Source organism: Lampetra planeri, chromosome 32, assembly GCF_965212315.1.
Source record: "Lampetra planeri chromosome 32, kcLamPlan1.2.h2, whole genome shotgun sequence".
Lineage (NCBI taxonomy): Eukaryota > Metazoa > Chordata > Hyperoartia > Petromyzontiformes > Petromyzontidae > Lampetra > Lampetra planeri.
Window position 1 is genome coordinate 10,828,961 of NC_136138.1, and position 25,550 is coordinate 10,854,510.

Genomic DNA, 25,550 nt, shown 5'->3' on the forward strand with positions numbered 1-25,550 from the left:
GAACCCCCCCCCCTCAAATATGACGTCACAAAGCTCTGCCCCCACCCCAAAAAAAACATGCTTCAAATCCCTTTAAACTATTGTCATTGTAGTGCGTATTTAATGTGGCGCTGCACTCTGATGTTGTAGGAGAAAACATTGATTAAAAAGTATATTTAATTAAGTAGAACGTGTTATCTATACTATGAGATCTCTTTTACCAGTGGCAAAATATAATGGTAGGTTTTTACCCTTTTAACAGTTTTGTACCAGTTAAAAGGGTAAAAACCTACCATTGTGTTATCTATATTTATTTAAAGTTGCGCATTTTGATGTGACGTCACATTTTCAGATCAAATTAAATCCCAATTGCCTATTGCGAGTGATTGCAGCTGAGTCACAATACATCTGGTATTTGCAGCTATATCATGGAACCTGTTTTGCCAGTATCAAAGTATGAAAAATACTTGTTATAAAATAAATAACTTCACGTTCTGTTACGTGCATTGTCTTTGTGCTGTTTGCCTTTTGTCGTTGTTCCCTGGTCTGACACTGGTGACACTCGGCCATAAAGAAGCTTTCGGTCTCTGGTGTAGACCAATCAGTTCCATATACAATGGCAGATATTATCCGAGCCATGTTTGTTTGCATGTTCACCACAAGTACGTGTGGTACTGGTAGGAACCTCCTGGTTCCACCAGCCCATAGGGGATTATTGTGTCCGTCCGTCCGTCGTGCATCCAAAAATGGGAGGGGTTGGGCTGGGTGGAGAGGGGAGGGTGGGGTGGGACTGGGTGGGGAGGGTGGGGAGGGGCTGGGTGGGGAGGGTGGGGCTGGGTGGGGAGGGGAGGGGCTGGTCACCCTGTGGTGACCTTATAAAACTCAACGTTTAACCTACTCACGCCGGCTTGTGCCCGCCCTCACAGTCAGGCATATTTGCGGAATACACCACGCCGCCGTTGACCCTGGCCATTGACCGAGCAGCCCAACGTTCTTACCAGCTCCCTCCGCAGGAATGTGTTTAATGCAGACTTGATTCCCTGCAAAATATTTATATTTTGTGTTTGAACATCTTAACACCTGCTTTATTGCCAGAAAGGGTAAAACCTATTCTTATTCTTCATAGACCTGGTGTTTGTTGATAGTCATTGGCATCTTGCACAAAATGAATTATCATTAAAAACACCTAGCCACGTTTTCTAATCTGTTGTGGCTGAACAGTACCCGAAACATAGCCCCTTCCACTTTGCTTCATCTAACCCCAGGAGCCGTAGGCTTGGCATGTCGACAGCCAATATATGCGACATTAGTGCTCATGGTTTGATTAAATCTGTGTTGCACGTTGCGGAGATTATTGAGTTCATGAGAGGGGATGAGTGGGACGATTCGCGATCAAGACAACACAGACATGCCTCATTCACCGAAGAAAAATGCAGAAATCCAACACAACCATTCATTCAAAGACAAGTAGCAGTTTATTTGGGGGTGGTTTTATTTTTTGTTACAATAAACGGCATATTGTGTCAGGTCAGCTCATATAAATAAATAGAAATACCTGTTTATCACGTGGCAACACCATGAAAGTGAACACAGCTTAAGGGTTCGTGCAAACTGACACGTCACAGATTCGATTGGTGTTATCCTGAGATTTAAGATGTTTGTATCAAAGTAGGGTAATTCACAACACCGTGTATGTACATTCATGGCCTCAGTTTGAATATATAGATACAAACCATGGTGGATAGAAGCATTAAAATAACATTTCTGTTACATAAACTCATCGATATGGTATATTCATAATCTTGTGAATTATTACAAAATTACAGCACATGGCATAACATTGGAAGGTAGTTCTAAATTCTAAATGTTTGAAGAGTAAAAAAAGATGTGCAAAACTCTGCTTTGGTGATAATTTGGTCAAACACATGCCAAGTATAAAATCAAACACACACCCACACAAACACCCGAGATGCAAACGCACACTGCATGTGAATTCTTCGAAAATAATAGAAACCCAAAAATACCGTAGTATGGCAAACCTTTCACGACCTGTATTAACTACACTGAATTCATCAAGAAACCATTTTAAAAGATTGGTCCCTGCAGGTTGTCAACTGTGTAATTTTAAATCTCAAGGCAATTTGCCAGCGTGCAAAAATGCACAATTACGTGGTGCATATTTGGATAATTGCCATATAAATCTTTACATAGAGGTATTTTATTAACATGTATTTTTGTTTTACGTTTTATATCAATTCCCTATTTCTGTACCGATACTTGCTGTCTGTATTGTGATCTATGTAAGTATGATAGTAACCAAGATCTGTACTGTATAACATCAGTACCGTGGCAGGACACCCATGAAATAGACCCCAAAAGATCATTGGGGGTCCTTCGTGCTGTAATAAATTCAATCTATCTTTAGAACTTTGGCATGTAAGAAATGGATTTTCCTTGGAAAATAAAATCTTAAGTCGTTAAATAGCGTATTAATGAGGCAACAATTATGTAATGTCATTAGCCTTAACACCTGTTGCATATATAGCTTTGTTAACGATTTGAAATAGTTTTTTGATTGCATATTAGTACTATTTTAAAACACACTGGTAACATCATATGATTCAATGCTGCCTTCTGTGACAGATAAGATCCACACGAACATGTGCGCAGTGATAGCAGCACATTCTCCTGTCAAATAGATTAATGAAAAAAAATATTAAATTCCCATGACCAACGATAGAATCGCAACACTACCCATGAGTATATCCCATCTGATCACAAGCACCAAATTCCTTTCCAAAAAAAGGCAACAATAATTTTTCATTTTTCCATCTTCTGTAATGACCCGTGCCTGGCACAGATACAAGGTGTGCTTTATTGCAACTTAAACAGAACGGGTTTGGTAAAGCAGGTACCGTACCCACAGCTCACCCACAGTAAACCCACACCACCCTCGACCAAAACACCTATTTTAAATCATCATAGTGTCAATATTGTTTAGTTTTCTACTTGAGCAAATTGTTATACGGGATACCCCAATAACGCATCTGTTGTAGTTGTGTTCAACAGATGAAAACTACATTAACATGGCAATACCCTCCAAAATAGTTTTTTTGGGGTTAGATCGTGTAAATGTGTCATTGAACCCGCCGCCACCCGACAGCCAATTAGCAAGGTTTGTCACGTAAACAAAACGTGACACTTCATTACTAGTACAGCACACCGGTGTGTTGGAGAGCAAATCCACAACATTTACAATCTGAGTCCGACGTTTCGCCAGTAATGACAACTAGCATCATCAGACGGAAAGCCAGATTTGTGGAGAAATCCTCCTGTTTCGTATTATGGATATTGGTCGCGAAAACCGACGTGTTAAATGGCAATACCCAGTGGGGTGAGGAAAACAAAACTTACGTTACACACGCCTCGTAAACACGTGTAGCATTGCAAAACAAGTGATGTACAATCACAAGTAAATGGAAGTGACGGCAGTAAAAAAAACACGACACTACATTGTCTTCTTTGATCGAGTAACTGCGGTTTTCAGTAGAACGCGTGTTCTTATCAAAGTTATCCGTCAAGACATGCAGGTTTTCGCAGTCAATATTACGATTCATAATTCATTTGTGGAGTAGGCCGCGTAATGATTCAGTCAATTATTTTCGTGCAGGGTTTATTGACAAAAATGTGGCCTTCGCCAAAAAAAAAAAGTTATCCTGCATTTTGCACTTGGCTTTCTCAGGAAGCAAGGATATTGAAGTTCTTTGGTTCAAATCTGACAAATTGAATGTTTCCACGAATGGATTTTTGAAAGACCCTTTAAAAAATATTTCATCGTCAGAAATGATGGGTGTTACAAATGCTTCTGCTTCAACATCAGATATTGCCAAATGGGCTCCTGCTCATAACATCATCTTACCCAGTGGCATTGGTTTATGAGGACACAGCTTGCCGATGAGAAACCATGCAGTTGATACCAGCCCAAGGCTGTATTATTTCATAAAATGCTTTGTAAAATTAAACTGGAAAGCCCATATGCTAAAAACCTGTTTTCAATTAACCCCCTTTTAAATGTGCTCATAAATCATTTGCCAAGACAGCAGAAAAACTTGAATGAGCACACTTCACAAGTGTCACCTTAAAAGAATGTGTTCTGCAAAAGTTCAAATTATACCAAGCATGCTGTACATTTCACAGCAGTAATCCATATATATACTGTATACAAATCACATCGAGGCTCCCGTAAATCACGCGACTTATGCGTTGGCCACTGCCACTCCGAATTCTCATCCCCCTGCCGCCCCCGTGAAACCAGACGCTGCACTGTGCAGCGTCAAGGCCCAGAGGTAGTCGCCTCTTCCTCCCCATCTTCATCTTTCCAGACCGTTTGGCCACGTTTTTCCATTCGTTTTAATATTTTTTTCCCAACTTTCTTGCTCTCGCTCCCTTCCCCATCCATTACCACCTGTCTATGGTCTCCTTTTCCGTGGTGTGGCAATGGTAAAAAGTTGATACAAAATGACAACTATATTTATTTTTCGATTCAGACGCTGTCTTTTCCGACAGACCTGTTCTTCACCTGAGGACGGCTGCTTGCGTTGTGGCCGAAACGTCGTGAGAATAATTTTATTATGTTTTAGTTTTATTATTTCCCTTCTACGTGACTTTACCGAAAGAACCAAGAAGATCTATATTTATGTTTTAGTATATATAATATAAAGGTGCATACGCGCTTCCACAAATACAGCCAAGATTTTAATGAGTGTAATTGTGCAAAATATCTGTATTGCATTTTCATATCCACAATTCTATGGAATTGATCTTCCAGAAATGGTTTACCACTGTATATATATTACGAGAGGATATGGAGGAAAGGGTCAGCAGTTCCCAACCCATATCCCTGCTATAGTATTTTTTGGCACGCGATTGCATACTCGCTGTTTTCTCGGTTTATTGCATCCAAAACGCCGTGCATTTTAGGCATGGGTTTGTAATGAAACGCAGTACCAGGCACACACAAAAACCCCAATAATTAATTGTTGCTGCCTTTGTAGAATGGGGATATTATTTTTTCGTGAAAAGTTGAGCCTTTGTATTTATCGTGGGATGACAGATTTTCCCCAGGACAGCGATCTCTAGCCTTTTGAAAAAAAAAAGTTTAGTTTCAGACATGTTTGGATTCCAGTGAGACCATTTTACAAAGCTTAAACGTAAACAAGTATATCCTTTGCAGATTCACCATCTAATGCGTGAAAGCCGGAGTGACTCCTCGAAAACAGACGCTCTTTGGTATTTGCAGGAATTAAAATATTCCATCGAACAGTGTTTCATGACGGTACAGTATATCGAGGTGAAAATTACTGGCACAAAATGATTAACAACGATAAACTGTTCAACATCTCTACAAAAGCTTATTCCGTGTTGGTGCAAGCATTATAATGCTCCGCAATAACGGAGTGGAGGCCAAGGAACGGTACGCATTCAAGAGTACGTCGACGAGGAGATGGAGTTGAAACCAGTTCATATGCAGGTGTTTGAGAACAATGCATCGCAGGATTTTGAGAAGTGGAAGTGGCTTGGGAAGGCCTTTATCTGGCCGTGGATTGACCGTGGCCGATTACAAATGCTATGCACATAATTCCACAATTAGTTTGCGGTTAATAAAAAACGTAGTTATGGATGTTAAATGTTACAATTATGCAAATTAATTTTGGCATGGTGCAATAGCATAGGATCTCACAACAAACATGCAGATTCTGTATCTAGTTGTCTTCATATGGAGCTGCAAGTCAAGTTATTCTGTACAAATGAGACCAGGTCACCAATGTATGGGTAAAGTCCTTGACATAGTGACGGCGATGATGCTATGAACTACTTCTCCCAATACTGTACCGATCACAGTCTTCAACATGCGCCAGACAAAATCTCATGTGCTCACTGAATATTCAAAGTCAAGTCACAAATGAGCACTGGTAATAATCTTGAGCCAGTGGTGGATATTCCACATTGCCATGGTAGAGACCATTCCACGTGGAGGATAGTCACTGCCGACCTCACACATGGTACTCACTTTAAACTTGACCACATGATTACACATCCACAAATGTACATGTGCACACTGATACAGAATACAAACACATACACATACACTCAACTTGTATACATGTATAAGGGTGTGTCAATATAAGTGTATAGTAAATGTGTGAACATATATAACAAAGACAACAATCCCACCATTTAGCTTTTGAAGAGTTAGGGCCAGTGGCTGCTTGTGAGCACCTATTGGCATTAGCACCACACTTGTCAGGTGGACAGAGGGGGCCTCATTTAATTCCTTGCGCCAGGGCCCAAACGAACCACGCCACGACGTCGCTGTGTACACACGCGACATTACTACGACCCACACGCCCCCGACCCTTCAGAACCTGAAAAGGGGTTACACGACTGCATTTCCTACGTGCTCATTTCAAACAATGCCCACTTGTGCTCCGTTTAATTTTTACTGCAAATAAATATCCCACGTGCGGACTTATAAGGACGGTCACGCGTGCCACCGAGCGAGCAGCACGGGGGCGAGTGCGGCGGTGGTAGCGGCAGCGATGGGGAAGAGGGGGTGGCAAGGCCCGGCGGCAGCGGCGGCCGCCTTGCCGTCCTTGGCGATCACCGCCGGCACCGCGTTCGACTGCGTCAGCATGAGGTCGCGCGTTGTAGCCGCGTAGCTTTCCGTGCCGTCCTCCAGCAGCAGCGACACCGAGAACGGCTGGAAGCCGTTGGCGATCACCTGGCACGGGTATTGAGGGGCAAAAGGGTGGTGGGTGAGGTGAGGGCTGTTTTCATTTTAAGTGAAAACCAGCGTTTAGGTTATTGAGATTATTTTTGATGCTACAAATTTAAATATTTCCCGATTGCGAATTTTAAATCAGGCGAAAAAACTTGTTTTAAAAATAACATCGTGAGGTCAATTAGAGAGTTATATAAGTTATCAAATTTGTTTTAAAATATTTGTCAGTTTGCATGCTGCAACACGAGCTCTGCGTATTACAGCTCATCAGCAGGCTTGAGTGGGCTCAACACTGGCCACAACCTTAAAAGGCTTCTGTGGCCTTTGTGGCTCCTGACCTTGAGAACCCCCACGACTGGCTTAAACTGCACCATTGGAACCTCATTTGCCAGTAAAAATATGATAATTGGTTTTTTACCGTTCTATCTGGCAACAAAACTGACACCGTTTTTACAAGGAGTCATGTGCACTGTCCTTGTGACAGTGCACAATATCAGAGTTATGTTTTTTGTTTGCATTATGACTGCAGGTATTGTGGTCTATGTAAACATGACTCCTTGTAAAAATTGTGTCAGTTTTGTTGCCAGATAGAAGGGTAAAAAAACAATTATGGCTTAAACTGCTCAGCCGGCTGGCACGCGTGGGCCCGTGAGCGTGCGTTCACCTGCAGCGTGTACTGGCCAGGCAACAGCAGGCGGTAGTACTCCCCGTCCGCGGTCGTGTTGAAGGGGAGGATGTTGGCGCGTCCAACCACGTGCACCTGGGCATTGGCCACCCCGTTGCCATTACTGTCGAGCACGCGACCTTTGACCCCTGCGTACAAGGAGAGAGCCACGTGCAAATTTAATGGTCCCATTTTTTTTAGGCACTTCGCCAGGAAATGGCTCCCTGGAGGCCTCAAACTTCTCAGGTTTCTATATTAAGTGAAACCATCTGGAACTTGTGACTTATTGACCGGTGTGGTGATGTATGGTTAAACAATCCTCAACCGACGCTGCGTGGGCAGGTCTTTAAATGTCAGTGGACTGACAAAGGGCTGTAAATTTATATATATATTTTACAGACCAGCCTGGTTTAATGAAAGCACGCTGCACTTGCAATCCAGAAGTCGCAAGTTCAATCTCCTGTCAAGGTAGTTGCAAACCATGGCCAAGTTTCATAACTACACCCGTGCCTCTGTTCACCTAGCAGCACCAACGGTTCGCGACAGTCGCGGTGGGGTAAAGTGTGGGTAACTTCCTCCCTCAAATACGTCTGTGGCCAGTGGGGAAGAGGACGCAAAAAATGATCTCGGGTGCTCCTTCGAGTGTCGGGCCATTCCGCCAGCAGTGGCATGAACAAGCAGTTGCAAGGGTGTAGTTTTACCATAGTTTTATATATATATAGTTTACTACGCTCAGCGAGGCTAAAGAGTGGAAATCATTGTCGCCGCCACCTCGTACCCAGGTGTGCTTGCTTGATGTAGGCGATGAGGGCAGCGCGGTTCTCCTGCCACAGCTCCGGCAGGCTGCTCGCAGGAGGGAACTTACAGCAGCTCACCTCCAGTGTCACCTCCAGGCACTGGCCCCACACGTAGCTGTAGTCCTGCATGCCGCCTACGTCTCCACCACACATGGAAGTTACAGGGGGGGGGGTGGTTTAGGGGGGATTGGGGGGCGGGGGTATTTAAGAAACTTGCACATGGTTTCAACTTCCTCGCAGGGAGAATCGAACCAGCGAGCTCTGGATTGCAAGGCCAGCGTGCTAACCCATTACATCACGGCAAAAATCTCCACCAAGCAAAAACCTTTACTGAAAACAGAATAAGCGGCCAAAGTTGCTTATAGGGCAGAAGTGGCCATATCATGCAATGAGAGCTTCTTTTTGTTCGTGACAGATTGCTACCTGGCCAGGAAACACATACCACATTCTTGTCGGGATATAAATAGCGGACAGGTTTTACAAGTAAACTGCTGGCAATTCAACTGACGCATGATAGCCTTCTCAAATGTAAAACGACTGTTTACATTAATCCAGAAATGTTATGATCCAGGCTTTGATACTATAAATGTCTTTGTTAAGTTCAAAGTTTTTTTTGGGTTTGGATTAGATCGAGTAAATAAATGTGTCGTTAAAACCCGCCACCACCTGACACAGCCAACTAGTAAGGGTTGTCACGTAAACAGAACGTGGACAATTCGTAACTCGTACAGCACGCCGGTGTGTTGGAGAGCCAAGCCACAACATTTATATATTTACGCGATCTAACCCAAAAAAAAACCTCTATTACGAATGATATAGGTCGCGAAAGCCTACGTCTTAAAGTTCAAAGTTCACTGGAATGTGAGGCAATACCAATTCGTTTTTGGCACTTAATAATGTGGTCAGCCTTTGCTAGGTCTCAAAACCATTTTAAGAGGGTTTGGCTTCGCATTCTTGGCTCATGCGTTATTGAATATATCACGTGCGAGAGCAAACAAGAGTACGCAGATAAAACTCACACATCCACAAAGATGGTTCATATATACTCTTAGTTTTATCGGTAAAGTCACGTAGGTAAAAAAATCTAATAAAAATTAATAAAAATAAAATTTTATTTCATTTTGTGGCCAGTGGGGAAGAGTACGCAAAAAAAATGAAATAAAAATTAATTTTTATTAGATTTTTTTACCTACGTGACTTTACCGAAAAAACTAAGAGTATGAATCATTGCAGTCACGAAAGCTTCAAATCTAGAATTATGGTTCATATAACCTCAACGACTAACCACATCATAGCCTTGCAAAGTAGCCGTCAAATGTAACGATCTCTGCGTGAACTACAAACTCGGTCTCCCAGGCACCACACTGCAAGCGTGTGGCACGACGCTCTGCACACGCAGCCGATACGCAAGCGGCTCCCTATGACCAAATCACCTGGAATGCACCCCGTCTCGTCATACTGTACAAGCTAAGCAGAATTTTGAGCCTGTATAGTGCTTGTATGGGCGACTGTCAATGCGGGGCTGCGGAACCACGTGGTGGGCAGCGGGAGGCAGTGCGGAAAAATCCGTTGTTGTGCTGCACTTCTATGCCACCTGCATTCGCCACCCGCACTGACCAGCGCGGCTAAGTACGGGCAAAGTAACCTGCGTGACCCACTTCGCAGCGTGGGGGAGCTCCTCATCCAGCAGCGGATTAACAAAAAGTGCTGTAACTCGTACAAAAAAGCGGCGACGTTACCGACGCCTGGACCCGAATATGGACGCGTGTGGTGCCAGGAACCGGGGTGCAGTGGCCGGGATGTGTGGGTTACGGGGATGGATGGGAGTGAGTGGCTGCGACTCCGTACCGCTGAGCGGGTACCAGTTGGCACCGTTGGTGATGCCTCCGGGGAAGTTTAATCCACACTGGTTGCCCAGGTACATGGAGCCGTGCTTGGACGCGTAGACCGTCGCCACCCTCACAAACACGTCGTTGTCCGGGGACGCGCTGTACGAGTTGGGGCTGCCTGCTCGCGACGCCACACATCCACGCACGCATCGCACGCGTGAACAAAGACAAAAGTTCCCCGCCGTTCAACCTTTATGGACTCTTGGGGCAAGTACTGTTAGCAAGCACCTATTAAGGTCGGCATGGCGTGAGAGGAGGCGATGTGGGCAGTACCGCATCTGGCCACCTTTGTCTCCCCGGATGGCTTTGTCTCCCACTACAGGTATTGATTTAATGACGAGTCGACCTGAGGGGATGGCTAGGACCGGTTGAAATGTATGCCACTGATATTAAGCGTGTCTGGGAATCGAACTCAGGTAGCCGGGTTCACAGCAAATGGGACTAACCATTGTGCCACCTCTCTCCACAAACGCATGCACACAGACAAAAGATGAACATTACCTGGATAGCAGTAGGTGCTGATAGCGAAGATCGAGGTCTATTGCCAGTCAAAACTGCTGTCCGCATTAGGGTTGCTGGCAGAGCCATGGTTAGTATTTGGATTAAAGCTATATATAGTGTGAGGATTCATGCCAGGGCTAGGGTTGGTTTAAGATTTGGGCCATGTCAGGATCCCAGCTTTGTGCCAGTGCCGTCCACCAAAAGGTTAGGATTGGGGTTAGATTCAGGGTTAGGGTTAGGATTGGGATTAAGGATTAGGATTGGGGTTCGGGTTAGGGTCAGATTTACGATCAGGGTTAGGGTTGGGGTTAAGACCAGGGTTACGGTCGAACCTGTGAGCTGGCAGGCTGTCACGTGTGTGTGTGTGGGAATGTGGAGCTGAGTGGACTTGCCAAAGACCGGTACCAGCGGTGTCAAGATCGGTGTCTATGGGGAAAGCTCGTGAAGGACACTACTGGTCAGTTGGAGGTAGTCGCCCTCCAACAACAACGGAGGGCAGAGAAGCGACGCTCACAACAACGAGCGGAGCGCCGGGCAGCTAAATACAGCGAGTCGGCACAGTAGGGGGCACAGCTGGTCCATCTGCCAGTTATCTCAGATCGGTCAACCCATGGCACCAGAGTCTGTCAAATGGCAGGTATTGGTATGGGTAGTGGTGGCATAATGGTGAGCGCACTACGCTACGAATCTGGCGATCCGGGTTCAATTCCCGCTCACAGTCAACACCAGTGACAATTATCTGAACCGGTTCTGGCCCTCCCCTAGGTCGACTTAGCCTTAAATGATAGAGCCAGTGCATTTCCTGGTGTGGTGTGTAAACATCAGTACTGGGGAGAAAAAGGCGGTCGGTGGGTATGATATTGGCCACCCACCCCAGCCTTCATGGATGCTACTCACTAACAGCACTTGCCCCAACATTCTGTTAAGGCTACATGGGGGATCTTTGTGTGTGTGTGTGTGTGTCCCGTGACTTCCTGCTAGCGGGCGTTCAACACTTCACGTGACCTTAAAAGGCCTTAAAGGGCACATAGCACGGCACAAGCACCGCAGTGATGTCACCGCCACTTAGTGGGCGGATGGCAGTTGATGTTGTTATTGAGCGTGCGCGACACGCTGGACCTACCAGCGCGAAGGTTGTCGTAGGGGTAGCTAGCGACGACGGCGCCGCCGTGGAGGCCGCCCGACAGCACGAACGGCTCGCTCAGTGCCCACTGCATGGCAGCCACCGTCTCCGGCTGCCGGGGAGCCGAGCTCGGCAGGCTCAGCGGATCCGGGAAGTCTCGGTTTAGGTCTTTCCCGTTGGAGTTATACCTTTGGCAAGGCGAAGATAAGCTCATGAATCACCTTGTCTGTGAGAGCCAGTGCATTTCTTATCAACATTTCTAAATATGGTCGGTCATCTCTGCTCCGCACAGTAGGGGTTAGCACTTTCCCGCACATCCCACTACAGAGGGCAATGTTTGCTGCATGACAAACCATTTTTTAAAATTCTCAGAGATTGAAACTAATTTGATTCCAGTCGGCTCCTCGGGAATTTTGGCAAATCAGTTCAGGATCAAATTTACTATCACCGGGTATATTATTGGTGCAAGTAATTGATGATGAGAACGAGCCCATCAGCGCACTACAGTTTAAGATCCGGTCTAATCAAAGACGGCTGCCTGGATTGAAACGCAAGATTCTCGGAGCCATGATCTGCTGAGCCACCTGGCCCCCACAACTGTTGATATTTGCTACTATTACATCATATATATATATGCAAAATAATAATTATAATTTACAACTCTGGGTCTATCCACTGCTGCGTGCGGGTCTCCCCACGCCATGTGGGTGGTTGTCTGACTATACTTCACCATGCTGGTCGGTGTGAGTTGATGAAGGTGGGGACGCATGCATATTCATTGTTTCTATCATTATTATTACCGATTACAACAAGATGTAACCTCGCGCTCCTCAGGCCAGGCCCTGCTCGCTTAACCTAGAATTTGTCATTCTACGCTGGGCGGTAGCAGGGGCCTTTGTGAGTGCGGCGCTTGAGATGTGGAACTCTCTTCTGCCGGTCCTCAGATTGGCTCCGAGCACCGAACAGTTTTGGGAAACTCTGCAAGACTAATTTTTTTCTTGGAGCATTTCCTCGAGTATGTCCCCCTCATTTTGATATATGTGTCTTGATTTGATAGGTAGGACTACCTTCATTTAATTTATACTGTAAAGTATTTCGATGCCCTCTTTAGTTGGGGCGAGTTCTTACTAAAAAAATTTGACAAATGAATGAATGAACGAAGGAGCGAGCGGCTGACCTCCCGATGATACTGTCACAGTCTCCATTCATAGAGCTGGCAAATCCGTCGGGGTTGAGGCTGGGCAGGAGGTGGATGCGCACGGTGTCCACCAGCCGCGTCACTTCCTCCTCGTGGCCGTATCCCTCCACCAGCGCGTCCAGCAGGAAGAGCAGCAGCTCGCGACTCACAACCTGAGGGAAAATATAATTTACAAACAAGTGTTGGATATAACCGTGCATAGGCATGGATTGTGCCACGCTTTCCAACAAGTGGTTTTCTCAGCAAGCTTGTAATTAGCAGTACGGAAGCTGATGGGCAGCGTCGGGGCAAAACGCGTTTTGCGTATTTTCAAATAGTCCTTTTCGCTCTGGTGTTTCTCCAAGTTCCAAAAGAGTCGGTCGCGAATTGCAAAACGCAGAGCGCCTTCGTGATAGCCCTTCCGTTATTAGAACAGCGCGAAATACGAAATGTACTGGACAATCATCATTATGGCATCGGCTAATCGATCAACAGCAGTGGTATAACCGAGAACAAATTGGAAGAAAATTGACGTTGGGGCAGTGTTTTTGTGCTGGACACCGTGCTCATTGTGAAAAGTGGCACAAACAAGTGAGGGCATTTGAGACCTCAAACCTTGAGGCTCGTGCTCATATCTATAAATAGACAGCGGTGTCTCCCTTTTGGTCCCCGACCAAAGGTAAAGTTTAACAGTGGTCAGTCAGCGGCCAATTCTCAGTGGGCCCTTTGTAACTTGCCAAGGAGGCTATAATGGGATGCTTGTGGTGTTCTATAAACGTTTGCAGAGAAGACATGGGAAGATGACACCAGCTGAAACTTGATTCCCGAAAGAGTGGGTCTTCACAGGCCACCGAATCTGGAAACTTGCCGATCAGCAAGCAACGAGCCACGTCAAATCGTATCTCAACTGGCCACGGAAGGTGGAACCTCGTTTTTTTTTTCCACAAACGGAAAGCGAAAACAACACCCAAATGCGACTGCGGTGCAGTACTGCAGAGACGAGCGGAGCACACCGTGAACTGACGCCCACTGACAGTGTTCTCCAAGGACACGCGTGGTGTACGCTTGACGTCCTCCGAAGACAGGATTTGCAACCTCGACTTATCGATTTACTTTATTTCCACTGTTTTATTCACAAGGTAAATCCTGCTGAGCTATAGTGTATAGCTCTTTTTCAGAAGCGACCTGGCCACACACGATAGCTCAATGAAGTGGCTTATCACATGGTAATTTATAGCAGCTAAATAATCTCAATGCATGATTCTAAATGTGGAGAGAAAAATCGGAGGACCCGGAGAAAAATTCACATGACGAAGGGTAGAAACATGCAAACTCCAAATATACAACAGGCGTCAGGGTCGGGATCAAACCCACAACCTCCTGTATACCAGGTGAGGGAGATAACATCCTAACACATTCAGAGGGCATGGGGTGATTGGTGAGGAATTCAAGTTTAAATTCTGCTACCAAATGCCTCTCGTCAAGAAAATTAATAATTATATACACCTAATGTTTCTGTCCAGGATATATTGAGATGTGGCTACATATAGTTCCTATCAATTTCAAATTATAGTTGTGTATTAAAGATACACGAGTTGCCATTTCGTCTCCTTTCTACACCTGTCTCTCGACACATCCCATTGGTTGAATACAAGCAAACTATTATTTTGCGTTATGTATATTCGAGAGGTCATCTTTGACTGCCAAGGTCTGCGCTTACAGTCCCATGCCACTTAGAATAAGACGCCAAGGGTGTGGATACCGGTTCCCCCACGTTATAAATGGTCCTCCCTTTCTCGGTGGTGGGCCAATTTTTATCCCAGAATCGCCTCTGTACAGCAAAGGACACAAGAGGGAAGACGCGTAGCCTCGTGCCGCCAAATGTTAACTAGCTGTTTAATGCGTTGTCGTCTTCACGGCTTGTGAGCACTTAATTTTGTTTTGTATCGTACACTTTCAGATATGCGTATGCGGCCGTCTGGAACGCTCTTCCGTCCGCTATTAGGAAGCCACTGGCGCTATGCACTTTTAAATCTGCAATGAAAACTAATTTCTTTCGAACTGCTTGTTTTTAGTTTGTTGTCCTACCCCCGCACCTCCAATTAGCACAGTTGGCTACGTACAGTGCGAAAGAAGTTCAACATACATCGAAGTCCAGCAGCAACGTGTGTGTACAGATGTTCCTCACCCGTAAGTGCGTGCCATTGTGTCACCAAGGCGTGGATAGAACTCACCTCGTTTCCGTGGATGTTGCCCACATATCTGAACTCCGGAATGCCGATGGTGTGTTTTTGTGGGTGTTTCCCGATCGCAATGACCCACAGAGTCACCCCTGTTGGGAACAAATGGATGCTAAAATTATCTTGAAATAATGATGATTATGACAGTATTTGAAAATAGCGGTGATGATAAATGTCACAGAGATGATGACGAAAATGATAAGGAAGATGAAGATAACGATGTTGCTGATGCTGAAGATACTGAACATGACTAAAAATAATGATTACAAAAGTAACTATGCATTTGCGAACAATCATTTGTTTTTACAAATAATCTAAAAAAATAGTATGATAAGACGTGTTTAAGTGTCAACTACATAAAAAGTGCACAAAAAACAAATGATTTGAAACTGAATGAAAATAAAATACATTACAATAATTAAAAAAATGATGATGACAGTTACTGTGGTTGATGATGACAGTCGCCAAAGACAAAAATTATAACCAAGGATGACGGTGACGATGGAATCGTAGAAGATGACAGCTGCCATGTATGGTATCGACCAACGACGAGGACGATGATGATGGTGAAGACGACCAAACGATGATGACGAGGATAATTGGAGCGGGCAGCTAAAACTACGTTAGCTGTTGACGGGGCCGCACGTCTCTCACCTTGCGAGGACCTGCCGATGTTGTACACGTGGGTGATGTTGGGGAATTTTCCGTTGACCTCCTTCAGGTAACGCTCGATGTCTGCGTTACTGCGGTAGCCAGAGTCCAGGGAGGCGCACAGGGTGCAGAGCAGCAGCAGCAGAACGCTTCCAGCCGGCATGCTCGCAGGCGACGACGCCATCATCGGTCAGTCAGCACTGTGCAGAGCCACGCACAAACACCGCCTTGTTGTGAAAACCCAACGCATAACATCCTTGGGTTTGATCTTCCACGAAGCTGCTCATGGTCCACCCCCTCTAAACCGCATCCACTGCACCAACCATGACAGTAGATGCGGATACCTGATGCACAGTGTACGACTGTGGTCATTCAGAACAGATAGTACAATTTATCACGAGGCAATGCCCCGATCCATAAATATATGAAGAAGACATCACAGCGATACACTACTCCGCTGCTCCTGAAGAGGTTATCTGGCTTGACCACCTGAATGTGAAATTGTAGTTGTTCTGCATCTACATCAGCCATACGAAAGAGCCACGAACGGCATGCGATGACGTGAGCCAAGATTGTTTTCACGACATCCTCCACAACGATTAGCTGAGATGATTAGTTTAAAAACAGCACAAAATAGCGAAAACCTGAAAATTCTGTAAAATTCTCGACATTTTCTTGCTACGCGATAGACCCGCACCGATCTTTTAATCGACAATTAGAAACCAGTTCCGTATGTTAAGACGATGTATCAATCGGGTGGTGGGAGGGATCACTTGTAACATTTGTACTTTGATAGGCAGGTGGCACTGAACGTTAAAACGCAGAAGCAGAGGGTAATGTGGGGAAAAGGGGTCACACTCAGAGCAGGACGCCCACCAACAACAATACTTACAGGGGTCAAGTTGGGAAATAAACACACGTGATCATATGTTCACGAGCGTTTGCTTATCATGAAACACGACGCCGCAGAACACACCTGGAAAAGTGCAGGACTTGCATTACACACTGCGCAGGTGTTGTATTATGCTGTGTCCTGTTAGCATTGTATTTTTAAATATGAATTTCAACGTCTCCTTACACAGGCCGATGATAAGGACAGATAAATGAGTATTGCGTATGCATACCAGGGGCATTCATTTACCAATAATCTCCCATGCCCGATTATTTTTCTGGGGCTGTGAACACGTTGGGAGTAATCGTACATATGACGTGAATTAGAAGTGACAATCCGTAGCAAAGTTTGTACGTAGTATTTTTTGTTGGGATACTAATTAAGAGTTCCTGGTAAAAATGCATTTATTTTGTTAAATAGACGTTTCAAGCATTGGACTTGTGTGTGTCACTTGTAGGCCTTGTTTCATTTGAAAACGGGAAATTTTAACATTTTGACAAATAAGTTATTAAACACCCCTAGCTATACAGTACATGGCATTCATATTTCACATCACCGTAAACTAACCCACGTTCCGGTTCCTGCTGGTACAAACGAACCGCAAAGTGGCTCCTGAAACAGGAAGTAACTTCACATTAACACGTCGACTTTCGCGACCAATGTTATTCATAATAAAGTTGTTTTTTAGTTAGATCGCGTAAGTATGAATGTGTCGTAACCCTCCACCACCCATAAGGTTTGTCATGTAAACAACGTGCCATTTAGTTTACTACTTCAGCCCACCGGTGTGTTAACGTCATCTTGCTCTGTTTAAGACCAAAAGCGAAAAAGGCATTAAAATATAAGAGAACACGTGAACCAAATTGAAACACCAAAACACATTGACATACATATCCCACACATGAACTGGTAAATTGAGGACTGCAACAAAACTCCAGCCTGCGATTCAAACGACACAACTTAAAACAAAAACAAGCGAGTTAAAACTACATCGGGGGCTCGTGACCTCGGCAAAACACAACTGGCTCTTACCAATGCAACAATCCAATTATTCCGACCAAAAAGCCACCCATCAATTCCTCAGCAGTGACCACAACTGACGGCGAATATTAAACTCACCGCGCCGACACCACCGCCACTCGGACCCATCAGTCCAGCCGGTCGGCTGTCACATGGGCGACGTGAACGCGCAAATGAGCATCGTCAGGGGTTGCGCAAACACGGGACATTTGTGTGGTGCTCGTGGGACGTGGGTCTGCGTCACTCTTGTACAAAGTCTCATTGAGCAAGACGCGGTGGGGGGGGGCCTGAGACACTCGCAGTCTTCACTCGTCGGTGTCAGCGTTGGGGCGATGACGCAATCGCTTCTGACCCCGCAGGGGATGTGAAAAATCATTCGAGGGTTGTTTGGGTTACGTGGTTTGAGTTGTGGTGCGGCGCAAAGCAATTGCATTGCCTCAAATGGTACCGGTGGTTTACGTGGTACATTAAGTACAAAACTGCACACGCACAATTCGTTTTTCGGTGCTATATACAGAACTCCTCTTATCCGTTGTGATATGGCGAGCCGTAATCGCCGATCCTATGACACGCAAATTTACTACGCTCATGCGCGACAAAAAAACGCGGATGATTGGCGTAATTTGCCGCGCAGCGAATCTTACCCATGAAAAATATTGCAGGTAATGGGATGCCGTTCCATGGTAAAGTTGCCCAAAATAAGAAAATTAGGACCGCCGGTAATTCAAGTGTTTGCAGCATTCATGGATAATAGGTTTCATATGTAATAGGGAAACAGATAAAAGGAGTTATCTTGTACAATGCATTTGAAGTTTAATATTAATTTAAACTTGTAACACACACAGTGTTCGCTCACTTTCGAAGACAGAGAACGACTCGGAGGGCCGAGGATGAACCACAGGCGAGTGGGAAAGGCAGCCACATGGCGAGCCAGTGCCAAGCTCTGTAGTCCACGATATACTAGGGTGGTCTGCCAATTAATGAGTGTTAACAAAATGTGACATCTCAAGACGCTGGACAGAAACAGTGGGCATATTTTCTTGAGAGAGTCAGTCATGGGCAGAGGAAAAATGGATGTCCAATGTAAAGGAATAGAAATAGTACATCCGACAGACTTGACATGGGCATCATGCATCATCAATTATACAATGATGCTGTCAAGATAAGTGGCAACTAAAGAATCCTAATGGTGGGGTTTTTTTTTTCCGGTCAGTCAACAATTTTGCCATTCAAGTGCCATACAGCCAATGACGAGTGAGAAAAGTGGTGCTGTTGAAAAAAAATACCAAAGCACTCGCTGAAAAGCCAGCGAGTCCTTTCAATGCCTCCATCTACGCTTGGCTTGCAGTCAGAACAAGTGGTGGCAAAGTCATACGATCGGGCACCTCTATCCGTCTTTGGGGCGTCTTCTCTGCAGACGGCGGTTTATGCCTGTGGGGAAGATGCTACCTGTGCGGAATGTCGTCAACTATGTTGGCACCGACACGAACAAAATAAGAAACGAGTCAGAATCAACGAGAATAGCTACTCAAACGAGCAATGTGGGAGGGGGGGGGGAGTGCCCGATTTCAGACGTGGTGGCATTTCCACATTCCAATGACAGGGGCCAATCCTCTCCACATGAGGACTAGGCGTGGATGTTGAACTTCTTGCGTTGCCAACCATGATAATGGGAGGGTGTGCGGGAATGACAACTAAACACAAAAAACTGCTCAAAATACATGAGTTGTCAATTTAGTGACTTCTGTTCACTTCCCAATAATGTGGTAGTCATTGAATTGACGCTGGAGCGGTACTGGGCTGAATCAACCCCTTGGACGAGGTTTAAACTCAAAAGAATGCACACCGAGCACTAACCAGTTACATGCAGTATTGTACTAATCTATTTGTCGTAACAAGCGACCAACAGCAATCAGTCACACACACACAGTTTGATATCCATCTCAAAAACTGCTGATTTTGTCCATGCGGAGATATCAATCTCAGTCGTAATTTTTTCCACGTGGAGTACACGCACACGTGCACACGCATTGCGCTGTGGCCTGAAGGGATAACTGAAGTACCATTGTATTCAGATTGACTGCTGATCTGATGGCATTAATGAGGATTATCTGTTTATTATAGGTCCTGCTTATTTCATCAGCCACACCTGGATTGTGCAAAAAATAATAATCTTGTGCTAGATTACGATGCAGTTTTTTTGTAAGTACGGTGTGCCAGCTGCTTGAAGGAAAAGCATAAAAGCAAAATCCAGACGAGCCTAAGGGCGAACGATTATCAGCCAAGGGAGGGAACACGCCAGAAAGGATGGCGATAACGGAGACGGAGCAACGAAATCAGCTCCGTTACTTGATACAGCAATCGTGCTGTGACGGTTCCACCTGAAGACGGAAGCTTGTGTTGCCTCCGAAACGTCGTGATTTTTATTTTATTTTTTTTATTTTTTACCTACGTGACTTTACCGAAAAAACCTAAGAATATGAATCCTTGCAGTCACGAAAGCTTCAAATCTAGAATCAGTATTACCCCCTTTACACATTGCTTTGAAACCTGGGAAATTACAAAAACAGGAACGAGTGCTGAAAATTACGCAAAAAAGCACGGCGAGATGCATTCGCGGAATTAAACTGAAGAGAGAGAAAGAGGAACGCATGCATCAGACATTGTACGCAAGTAATAAAGACGTCATATGGGGAAAATATGGTGTGAATAACAGGAAGTGGGCATACACAAGGCACGTCCCTGGAAGGGATGATGGGTTGTTGGTCGAGACCAACGACAGATTATCAGCCAAGGGAGGGAACACGCCTGAAAGGACGGCGATAACGGAGACGGAGCAACGAAATCAGCTCCGTTGAAGGTGCTTGGTGGATTGTTGCATCGTGAGAGGGCTGGTGAATAAAAAAAATACTGCACTGCAGTGAAATCATGTTAGCAATAAGGGAAGAGAGTAGTGTACTGCTCCTTTTCCATTTTCTACTTAAACAAAAATGTGTGAAGGCAACACGTAATATAAATAAAGGGCACTTGAAGTGCTCCAAGCAGTTGGTAAACTTCACTCTCAAATATCAGTGGCACTTTTTAGCGGAAAGGACTTGCTTTTATGAATGTCTGGGGAAAAGCCATAGACCACGTCTTGTCGACACACACACATGGTGGCCTGAAACCTAGTCTCTTGCAAGTACCTTTCAAGTTGTTATTATAGCAAGAGTAAAGTACTCAACAGAAGAAGCCCATTGCTGGTTCTCAGCCAGTGGTGTAAAATTCCACATTCCCATAAGTGGGGGTTCATTTTCTCCATCATCAGCAGCAGCAGCACCCACGCTCGATCCACTGCTGGCTGTAGGCACCCCTAAGCTGTCGCCATCTCTGACAGTCTCTTGATGCCACAATCGAGCCAGCACCGGCACGCCACCCGAATTCATCGCTGCATCTCTGCGGTGATGTTGTTAACTTCCCACAAAAGTGTACCCTTTTTATAGACCCTGGAGGATAGGATGCGAGTTTGAGTAAATCCTTGATTGAGATGTGAACTCTTGGCTTTTTGAGTCAACCACCGTCACACCGAATCTAGAAACAAATACCAGAGCACCGTATTCGTTGTTGTAACTTTCTGAGCCGCCTCCCCTACTGGACATCTGTGACAAAGAGCTTCATAGCTTATCGGATTTATCCAGGATAAATACAGATTCAGATTTTAATTAAACAAATCACGTAAGTGGTGTAGCATCTATAAAGTACATATATAACACAGGGAGATGTGTTTTCAATCTTGACTTGAAGCTTTCGTGACTGCAGGAATCCATACTCTATGGTTCTTTCGGTAAAGTCACTGTATTTGATTTTATACTTACGTGACTTTACCGAAAGAACCAAAGAGTATGTGTCTTCAAATTGAAGTCGATTCCATTGATTGTGGATACTGTACTGGGAAACATCGTTGGCCGTGTTTCCTCCAAGTCGTGCAAGGCCAAGAGACAAGTTCATGTATTAGGTATAGCCCTGTGAGCCATTAGTTCAAGTTCATGTATTAGGTATAGCCCTGCGAGCCATTAGTTCAAGTTCATGTATTAGGTATAGCCCTGCGAGCCATTAGTTCAAGTTCAAGTTCATTTATTAGGTATAGCCCTGTGAGCCATTCGGCTCTTGAATCGGGTGCAACCGCAACAAACAAAAATCAAAAACATGAACAAGAAAACATCTTAAAGTGAATGTGACTAAGTGCAAACAGAAAATCCAAGAAAAGACAGCAACATATTGCAGAAAAAACACCGTACACCAACGCTGTGTGCAAAAATCCCAGTGGGATGCAAGTCAAACAACAACAACAACGACCACAAGACAACTTAGATTAAGGCCATCAGTCTTACTCCGTACTACAACAAACAAACATGGCCAAACCAATCAACTTTTCGAAATCACCAAAATAAAGCCATGAAAGTAATGAAACAGTGATCATAGGAACTGTGAGACAGAGAGAGCCCGGCAAGTGTCAACATCACCGGACACAAACGAGTAAAGCACGATGGTTATAAGAGGAATCACTTGTAAAAGCAGTCGTTTTAGAATGCGCAAAACAAACACACCGCTTAAAACGTAAACACATGACAGCACTTACTTGAGAATATAATTTGAAAGGATTGTTTTATTTGTAACCTGTGAAATTAAAGTTACAATTATTAACGGAGCTGGATTCAGCCTCGTGCACTTGACTGCGCTGGTAAATGTGTTGAACATGGGCGTACAACACACACACAGAGAGGAACTAGGCCTTTTAAAGATAAAGATTTGACCAAACAACTGTACAATATACCCTATACAGTACTCTACTTACGTGGATAAAAGACTGCTTTGCCTGACGTATCGTTTTTATTTAAGACACCATTTGTTGCTTTATTAGACATATGTCATGAGGTGAATGATTCCCCATACTCATAACGCATGGAAATAAGTTACAAGTGTTGTATTTTGTGTGTATATTAAGCATGAACTTTGAAGCCTTAAAGAATGAAAAAAACACTCGCTTAAGCTCGAGTATACGGCGATAGTGGCATAAATGTGACTAAGATGGTACAGCTGCATCAGCTTTTTCAACAGATTAAATCTGAAAAAATAAGCGGCGTTTTTACCCTTTCTGGCAATAAAACAGGTGTGGGTTCGCCTTTTTGCGTTCTCTGGTGTGACACTGGTTAGACTACGCCCTGTAGAAGGCTGTCTCTGGTGTAGGTCAATCACAAAGACAATGCCATATATTATCAGAGCATGTTAGTTTGCATGTTCACCACAAGTACATGTGCCTGTTAACGTAGACATGATTCCTTGCGAAAGGTTTCTATTTGGTGTTTGAACATCTTAACACCTATTTTATTAGAATACGTTTTTTCCCTTTTATTTTATTGCCAGCAAGAGTAAAAACCTATTATTTTTCCATGCTTTGATACTGGCTAAAAAAAGGTTCCATTTGGACATTCACTCCGCTTCACGTGAACTGACGACTTTGAATTGAGACACGTATCGAAGCCTCCGACCTAATATCCAATACACTGCAGCCTGTAGGAATGGGCACATCTATACGACCATACTATTTCGGTGTAAATAACTGAACGGTGCCGTTAGTAAAACTGTAGAGTTTTCGTTGTACCATACTTTGTGCACTGTAGTGCAGTAATGTATGTGGTCAGGTTAAGCTTGCTCATGACTACTCGACAGTTATTCAGCTCAAATACCAGGCTCGTTCACATTTAGCACCCACGAAATATTTTTGGTCCCTGAAGAAACCACACACATTTTGCATCGAAGTGCGATTCGTGTTCGTCAGGCTGCAGACTCGTGATTTGACTGCCAGCAGTGAAAGCAAAGCGGGACTACAGCGGTAAAAGACGACGGAGACATGAAATATCAAGTAGCTACTCGCTCAATTGAACAGGGGGCGGTCAGTATTCAACTCATCTTTGAAGCCTGAGGACAGCGGCTAAAGTATGGGTAGAAAATATTTTTTATTGATAAAGTATTTTGTGGGAAAAATGGCAAAATCGGTTATGGGGTTTTTCCACGGATTTAGATTTTTTTGTGCAGCTAAAAAAAAGTATAAACTGCCTTTCCAACAACACATTCACCACATTAATTCCTTGCATTTTTTTTAAAGACGTTGAATTAATTGGATTTGCACAAGAGGTAGGTCTGGAGCGGTACTCAACTCCTGTTAAAAATCCCTTGGCCATTGGTGGAAATCCCCATTCCTCTGGCAGGCGGTGAGCATTTCCAGAGGGCAACCAACTCACAACCAAGTGCTACTCATTCTATTGACACACAGAGGGATGGAGTGCTGATTGACGACAACGACTCCCGCTTATGAATATTCAAACATTAAAATATCGGCATGACAGTGTTACACACCGAGCCAAATAAAGTTGACCATTCTCCTGCTTTGTAAAACATTACTAAAAAGCCCCATAAATGTTAGAAACGGTCAAGTCACACAAGGACAAAGGTCTGTTTCTTAAGGACAGCTGGCAGGCGTAGTGTAATAGCGCCCTTGTCTGTAGGATTAACGGGGTCACCACCTCAACTTTGACCTCTGAGCCATCACATTATGTATTCAGTTCAGGATCGCTGTCACGAGAGCAGTCTGCTAATTATTCTCGGCAGATCGCAAGACAAGTCCAAATTACGTCGTACACAAACAGGCACGGGGCCAGCACTCCCCGGTGGGAATCCAAATCCAATTACTCATTGTCGGCAAGTGGCCTTGTAATATCAAATATCCCTTTACGGCTATAACAATGATCACACGCACTAGTTTCTGTGCAGCGCTTTCACCTTTGTTGGAGATCACCAGCAGGGCACGTGCTTGCTTGGCTTCCTGCCACATCGTGCACACCGACTGCATTATCAGAGGCAGTGCAAACCTCTATCGTGTGATGCCTGTTATTTGATCTTATAAAATAGCCCGCTGACATTCGTGACCAGCTTTATAATTCCATAATCCCTAGTAGGCTTCATGTGTTCTGTATGTATATTGAACTTCTTTCGCATCATACGTAGCCAACCAATGCTAATTAGATAGAGGTTACAGGGGGAGGATAGCAAACTAAACACAAAACAGAGTTTTCAATCTAGATTTAAAAGTCAAGTATTATGTACAAGGTGCCCAGGAGATGGCAAAATCTATCTGTACAGAGCTGACAGTGTTGTTCTTCCCACCTCGTACACTCACGTTTTCTCTGGGGACCTTAGTTTACTGACATGCCAATCACTCGTAGCAATGAAATTGGCCAAACATCTAAATGCAGGACCCTCTTGAACAATAGTATGAAGCCGCTGCAACACTTATTTAAATGAATAAAGAGAATTATTATTAGTTTTATGCAAAATGGGCTTATGTATAATGCTCAACGGCATTGTGCGATATTGGAGAATTTACACATAGCTTACTAAAATATGCTTTTAATGTGATATTTAACATTTGAGATGTTAACGTAAAATTGCTCAACCAATAAACTGTTAATCAAAAATGCCCGATGACATTTGTCAGCGAGCATTGACAACTTTGAGTGCAAATACTGTGGTGCATTACTACTTACTATAAAACAAGGCCAATGCCGCCAGACAACTTTCTATATCACTTATTGCAGCATTTCACGCAAAGGAAACCGTAAACATTTTTTTGCAAGGTAAAGGCCGCCAGAATTTATGTAAGGCAATAATACGCTGCTATAAATACAATTACTTACAAACTACCCAAAGGCTGTGTGAGGAGTTTAAAACATCAGTCAGCTGTGTTGATTCAAGTCGAATGGATTACCACCCACTTAGAATTAACTTTTAAAAAGACTT

The 25,550-nt window shown here is 44.3% G+C and overlaps 1 protein-coding gene across 6 annotated transcripts in view; it reads right to left on the reverse strand.

Moving 5' to 3' along the window:
* Nucleotides 1-1,431: 1,431 nt before the first annotated feature.
* Nucleotides 1,432-25,550, reverse strand: part of LOC144729463 (carboxypeptidase M-like) — a 29,884-nt gene continuing 5,765 nt past the window's right edge. For 2 of the 6 annotated variants that reach the window (XM_078609778.1, XM_078609773.1), the window contains exons 2-9: nt 15,806-16,002; nt 15,146-15,243; nt 12,912-13,084; nt 11,735-11,922; nt 10,070-10,228; nt 8,203-8,355; nt 7,425-7,573; nt 1,432-6,760 (exon numbers count right to left, since the gene is read on the reverse strand). In XM_078609778.1, the coding sequence (XP_078465904.1) occupies nt 6,521-6,760; nt 7,425-7,573; nt 8,203-8,355; nt 10,070-10,228; nt 11,735-11,922; nt 12,912-13,084; nt 15,146-15,243; nt 15,806-15,989 (1,344 nt within the window). In that variant the 5' untranslated portion in view covers nt 15,990-16,002 and the 3' untranslated portion in view covers nt 1,432-6,520. Of the gene's footprint in view, nt 6,761-7,424; nt 7,574-8,202; nt 8,356-10,069; nt 10,229-11,734; nt 11,923-12,911; nt 13,085-15,145; nt 15,244-15,805; nt 16,003-16,694; nt 16,719-17,726; nt 17,748-17,813; nt 17,924-22,332; nt 22,358-25,550 lie in introns of those variants that run through there. The other 4 variants (XM_078609777.1, XM_078609774.1, XM_078609775.1 and 1 more) reach the window with 4 other exon arrangements.